Source organism: Ictalurus punctatus, chromosome 5 (genome assembly GCF_001660625.3).
Source record: "Ictalurus punctatus breed USDA103 chromosome 5, Coco_2.0, whole genome shotgun sequence".
NCBI lineage: Eukaryota > Metazoa > Chordata > Actinopteri > Siluriformes > Ictaluridae > Ictalurus > Ictalurus punctatus.
Window position 1 is genome coordinate 27,729,328 of NC_030420.2, and position 6,262 is coordinate 27,735,589.

Consider the following 6,262-nt stretch of genomic DNA (forward strand, 5'->3'; position numbering starts at 1 on the left):
AGAACCACCGCTCACTGGGTGTTTTTTGTTTTTCTACACCATTCTGTGAAAATTCTAAAGACTGTTGTGCATGAAAACTCCAGGAGGTCAGCAGTTTCCAAAATACTCAAACCAGGCCATCCGGCACCAACAACCGAACCATGTTCAACGTCACAGAGATCATATTTTTCCCCCATTCTGCTGTGTGATGTGAACATTAACTGAAGCTCTTGACCTGTATCTGCATGATATTATGCATTGAGATGCACTGCCACATGATTGCAGGAATGTGCAGGTCTACAAGTGTTCCTAATAAAGTGAGTGTTGTCATATATAATACTGCGCTTATATTTGCGCTGATAAATTATTGTGTAGTGACCGGTATTTTACGGGACATATAAAGAATGGTCCATGTTATTTAAAGTATTTTATTTTCACAATAAATGGAGTAAAAAAAAAAAAAAAAAAACGGATCAAGATTTATATAAGAAGAAATGTTTATTTATCAACTATGGAAGGAGAAGCCAGTGTCACAGCTGTGTCAAGGTCAAATAAAGCTGTAAAACTGTCATGTTTTCCCCCATAGCATGGGGGAAATTACTTCATGATAGATGATTTTGCACTTTTCTCAGTAACATGACAAACAGTTTTCTTCTTTTTTATTTACTTCAAAAGAAAAAGAGAGGCGGGTAAGGAAAATGACTAATAATAGCAGGGACAAACTTATTTTTTGCACAACATTAAATATAACTGTAAACACATAGAAATGTGATATTCAATGTCATGTTTATTAATAAATGTGTATCCATCCAAGTCGGTGTGGTACAAACAATATAAAATACCCCAGGACATGCTGCTATAGGAGAATAATTAACTGCAATGACATAATGCTTGCTCTGCTTTACATCACCCAGTCATCAATTATCTCGCTATAACTGCATGGCCTTTCCTGTTTAATTTTTCACTGACCTAACATATAAAAGATCTTTCATTTAGTGGCATTACACTATTTCTGTATTCTTTTCAGGTCTAAGCAAAATTAAAGTAATAAACAGGTAATTCAATGAGAAATGTTCTATTTAAAATTGACAAAGCATACATTCTACAAACTCTAATGGAGCAAATAAAATCATAGATGAAAAAGCACTCATTAACATTTTTATAACACTGGTAAAAACTGGAACTTCAAGTAAAATGTGTTTCATCGAGAATGAATGAATATATAAATCACTTCACAGTTAATTTATTCATCATATGTTGTTGGCCACAACAGTGAAATGTCTTCGACGGTGTCAGCATTTATGGACGTAGTATCCGGTGACGTAGCCGAGGATGTACATGGAAGCCATTACAGCCAGCGAGCCTGCCACTCTCATAACCACGCCCAGCTGCCCCGTGCACAGTTTGTTATAGACCCTAAACCATATGACACACAGTCAGCAAACTGGTTGAAACACAATCATTACACTACACATTATACTTAAGGCTTATAATATTTATGATCATCTTTTCTAGTGGTCACAATAAGGTTATACATCACAACTACCTGACATACAGCCAGTTCCAGAATTATTGGCACCTTAAAGATGTATAGAAAAGGTTATGATAAGTGCTTTGTGATTAATTAGATTTATCTCACACTGAAAATGTAAGAGAAATCTACTTCATCTATAGTACTTCTAAGATTTAGATTTAATTAAGTTCACCTGAGTGTTTCTCAAGCAGCCATCTATGACTCTTGCACTACGGTGACACAGAGGACAAATTTCTTTGATCTTTCATCAACAAGGGGAAGATTAGAGTGTACACAAATTAACCGAGACAACAGTGTGTTGATAATCAGACAATGGTTAGAAAAATTGCTACATGCCTGAAAATGCCCATGATAACATTAGGGCTAGTAATAATTAACTAGTTTAGAACAATAGGAGCTGTATTAAAGGTGCCTAGAATAGTACACAAGTTTACACATAGAGAGGAGGGTTATTGGAATGATTTGGCAGAAGAAAGTCTTTCTTTGTAGCTAAGCACATGCAAGAGCACCTGGAGTTCACAAGATGCTACTGGAACTTGGAAACTGTTTATGTGCTTCTATGGTTCAATGAGACAGGGAGGAAAAACAACTTTTTTTTGTAACAAACAATGTGGGTTTGGCCTAAAAAGAAGGTTCTTTACATATAAAAGAACCTAATCCTGCCTGTTATGTGTGGTGGAGCATCTGTGATGATGTGGGGCTCTTTTTCCTCCAAAGACCCTGGGAACTGTGTTAAGACACATGACATTATGGACTCCATGAATTAGCAGGTTGATTCATTCATGGAGTCATAATGTCAGGTATCCTGCCAAGATGTTAAAACTTGGTCATGGCTGGACCTTCCAGCAGGACAATAAACCCGAAACATGCATCCAAACTTATACAGAAATGATTCAGTGACCACAGAATTAAGCTTTTAAGCTGAAGAGGAGAGTCCACAAAAGAGGACCCGGGATCCTGAAGGATCTAGAGAGATTCTGTATTGAGTAGTCTCAGATTGCTTGTTCTGTAGTTCTTCGATCTAATCAAGCATTATAGGAAAAGACATAGTGCTGTTATGCTGGCAAAGGCAAGGGTGCCAATAATTGTAATGAGTGGATTTGTGAAAACATGTTTTTTATTAATAAGAGTTTTTATTTCTTTTTCATTAAAGGGTTAGCATTTTCTGACAACTGAATCTAATTTACCACAAAGGTTATTTTCATAACATTTCAAACCTTTACCCATCCTTACCAAGCTGACTTGGCTGTATAGTGTTGATTTTAGTCAGCTTTCCAACCCATACGCCCAACAATAAAGCAACAGATCCAGCCTGTCTGGTCTATTATCTAGCTTTCAGAGCTCAGCGGATCTTCCTCTGGCATTTTTCTCTGTTGAGTCAACTGTCTTTGACAAAGGAATGAAACTTGATTGTGAAAAATACAGTATAGCTGAGAATGCTCACATATGGGTCATTCAATATGTTGGACCAAACAAGCAAATAAACGAAATAATGAACCTGAGATGAAGCAGTTACAGGAAAAAATGCTTCCTCAAGAGTTCTTTGAATTTTAAGAGTTTTCAGCTTCCTTAACAAGATTAATTTCTGATAGAAAACCACTGTACATAGAACCTTTTAATGTTTGCCCCAACGTGACAAACCAAATAACACTTTGTGCTACATCCATCCATTCATATTCTAAACTGCTTATCCTACAGTGTCACAGGGAACCTGGAACCTATCCCAGGGAGCATAGGGCACAAAGCGGGGTACACCCTGGAGAGGGTGCCAATTCATCACAGGGCACAATCACACACATCCATTCATACACTATGGACATGCCAATCAGCGTACCATGCATGTCTTTGGACTGGGGGAGGAAACCGGAGTAAAATCCCACAGCACAGGAGAACATGCAAACTCCACACACATACAAAGTGGCCGGAATCGAACCCCCAACCCTGGAGGTGTGAGGCGAATGTGATAACCACTAAGCCAACGTGCACCCACTTTAAATTTTATTTATTTATTTATTTATTTATTTATTTTTTAGAGTTAATGGGAGTGTACTGGGAAGGGGAGAGATTAAATAATGTCTGCTAAAGTAACATCTTAATAAGGTGAGAAAGTGACTTAACTGTATACAGATAAATAAATATTTCCTGAATATTTCAGAACTGTGGTATGTCAGAAGTCTGAGAAGTTTTGCTGTCATTCCAGCCTGAGTGCACTCAAGGTTGCCGAATAGGATTGAATTTTACGCTCCTAGAAGAAATGTCTAGCCTTGAATCCTTAAGATTCTTCAGTTTTCCCTCGGGTAATCCTTATACATTCAGAAACCTACAAGAGATCTGTTGCTCTATCAGTAAGGGTTTAAATTAGAACCCTTGACGAACCTTTAAAGGATTTTTTTTCTATACATCCAAAATGTTCATATTTTACAATTTACCTAAACTTACTACGAATCCAGCTTGAACTGTAACTTTATCAAATTGTTGAACCATAAAAAGTACACAACAGTGTTGAGAACCTGGCAACATTAAACACTGTTATTTCTTTAAAATGCTAGCTTATTATTAAGGCATGATCTAGCTTGCAATTACCTGTATACAGCTGCAGCACAGAGGTACTGAATCTGCGCTGTAAATCTACATATTTAAAAGTTAAGCAATACATAATGAATTAATAAATACTCACCCATTCAGGCTAGTCTGAGAAGCAGCTACGTTCATGTTAATGTTGTCTTCATTCCATCGGTTGTACTGTACAGTTGCTTCATTGGGCTCCATCTCTTACCCACCTTAGAGAAAGCTACAAAATAAACACACCCATATAATATCTGTCCATACAACCTTAACACGACATGCTTCCTGGTGTGGAGTTGCCCTCAACAAAAACACATTGTGACTGAAGTTAAACACTCTTATTGAGCAAGTCAAGACAGTCCCTCTGTCACTGGCTGAAGTCCAGGACTTGAGAACAAATATTCAGCATGTTAGATCATGACTTACCTTATTTGTTGCATATAAAACATTCAGATTGCGTTTGTAAGATGTTCTATCTTGAAGTCTTCCAAAAATACACAAGCACTTATTAATTGTTAACTATAGGTGACCTTCAACTCAAGCAAACATTAAAAACTCTTTCACAAACCAGGCAGTTCTTATTGACGCATTGATTCAGCAGTTGGTGCAGTGATATGTTAAAGCCAGCTAGTGTCTTATCTAAGTATAACTTGTACTTACAGGAGTTCAGTGCACACGGAGTGGATTATTTGCTCCTCTCTTTCTGTCGTATTTATGCCTTTGCTAAAGAGCAGGAGGTCTGGGAGTTTATTATGCCGAACCTTTACTCACTGCCTGTCGTAAAGCGTACAGAGCCTCTGTGATTTCTGCTGCTAGCTGATAATCAGGCCAAGATTCATGCTGTGTAATGTAAAGTATTTGCTGATGCAGAGCTTTTAATAGTGGCAGTTGGCTTAGCTACTGTGTCTTGGGGCATCTTGATAATATAGTGAGGAGCTGGACAAATCTAAGTGCAGTGTTTGCACCAAAGGCATAATCCAGTTCTCCCTCCGTAGCTTATTATTTCCTGTATTGTGTAGTGCCAGATTAATAGGAATACCTGATGTGTGCCTGCATTCACTGTCCATTTTATCAGGTACAACCAGCATATACACTCATTCAGACAATTATCATTAGTGCAACAGGAGCATAATACATAAAATAATGCAGATACAGCTCAGTTAACGTTCACATCAAACATTAGAAATTGTAAACTCAGAGACTTTGACTGCAGTGTGGTTGTTGGTTCCAGATGGGCTGGTTTCAATATTTCAGAAACTGCTGATCTCCTGAGATGTTCACACACAACAGTCTAAAGAGTTTACACAGAACAGTAAGCAAAACAAAAACCATGCAGTAAGCAGCAGTTCTGCGGGTGGAAACACCTTGTAGATGACCGAGGTCAAAGGAGAATGACCAACACTGACAGGAAGGCTATGGCTAACTGAACACCTCAGAACACACAACACATCAAACCTTGAGGCAGATGGGCTACAACAGCAGAAGACAACATCATCAGATTTCACTCCTGTCAGCCAAGAACAGAAATCTGAACCTACACTGGGCACAGGTTCACTGAAACTGGATAGATAAAAATGGGGGAAAGACCATGCAATGTTTTGTCTGTTTGTTTATTGCAATGAATGGCTGGTAACTCCACTTGTGTTGGGACATATCATATTACCTCGGTGTTGACTATTTTTATATAACAGCATGGTCTGCCTTACTTAATCACCTTCTGACACATTTGAGAGTTCAACAACACGGTGATGTAAAATAAAATCAAACCTTACTGTGCATGTTTTTTGTACCTGGGCCTCAGCCATTAATTGTATATGCTACATACAATATATCAGTACACCAGAAAATGTTTCCTTCAGTATAAGCTGAAAGAATAAAGCCTTGGTTACTGGTCTTGTGACACAAGAACTACGCTGAATCCATTTCAAGGGTTATTATAGTATTATAGTAGGATAGAAACATTACTTACCGCAGTAGGTAATGTATGGTGCAGTTCTGTCTGTGGCTTGTATTTAATCCAGGACACTAGGGGGCGGCGGTGCTGCTCGGTGTTACTGAAGCCACGAAGAAATCAACTGTAAACATGAATTTCTATTAGCTAGCTAGCTAGTCAGCTGCGCGGATGCAGTTTGAAGTATTCTGGGAGGGGTTTTTTTCCTTCGCTGAATGGTTTTTACATATTTA

The 6,262-nt window shown here is 38.1% G+C and overlaps 1 protein-coding gene across 4 annotated transcripts; it reads right to left on the bottom strand.

Annotated features, from left to right (window-relative positions):
• Window positions 1-746: 746 nt before the first annotated feature.
• On the bottom strand, window positions 747-6,159 carry smim1 (small integral membrane protein 1). Of its 4 annotated transcripts, none has more exons than XM_047155694.2 (3): window positions 6,048-6,159; window positions 4,191-4,304; window positions 747-1,395 (listed from the first exon to the last, which is right to left on the bottom strand). In XM_047155694.2, exons 2-3 carry the CDS (start codon window positions 4,280-4,282, stop codon window positions 1,272-1,274), a joined length of 216 nt encoding a protein of 71 aa, XP_047011650.1. In that variant the 5' UTR covers window positions 4,283-4,304; window positions 6,048-6,159; the 3' UTR covers window positions 747-1,271. The 4 variants fall into 4 exon arrangements, with proteins under 4 accessions (XP_047011650.1, XP_047011651.1, XP_047011652.1 ...); XM_047155695.2 differs by lacking the exon at window positions 6,048-6,159 and adding an exon at window positions 4,739-5,043; XM_047155696.1 differs by lacking the exon at window positions 6,048-6,159 and adding an exon at window positions 4,505-4,699.
• Between the last annotated feature and the right edge of the window lie 103 nt (window positions 6,160-6,262).

Excerpts from the sequence above, each read along its gene's own strand:
- smim1 (XM_053680370.1), bottom strand. The coding sequence starts at position 4,282 with ATGGAGCCCAATGAAGCAACTGTACAGTACAACCGATGGAATGAAGAC. Across the intron at positions 1,723-4,190 it reads TCTCAGACTAGCCTGAATGG|TGCAAGAGTCATAGATGGCT; the intron begins GTGAGTATTTAT and ends GTGTCACCGTAG. Across the intron at positions 1,559-1,685 it reads GCTGCTTGAGAAACACTCAG|GTGCCAATAATTCTGGAACT; the intron begins GTGAACTTAATT and ends TACATCTTTAAG.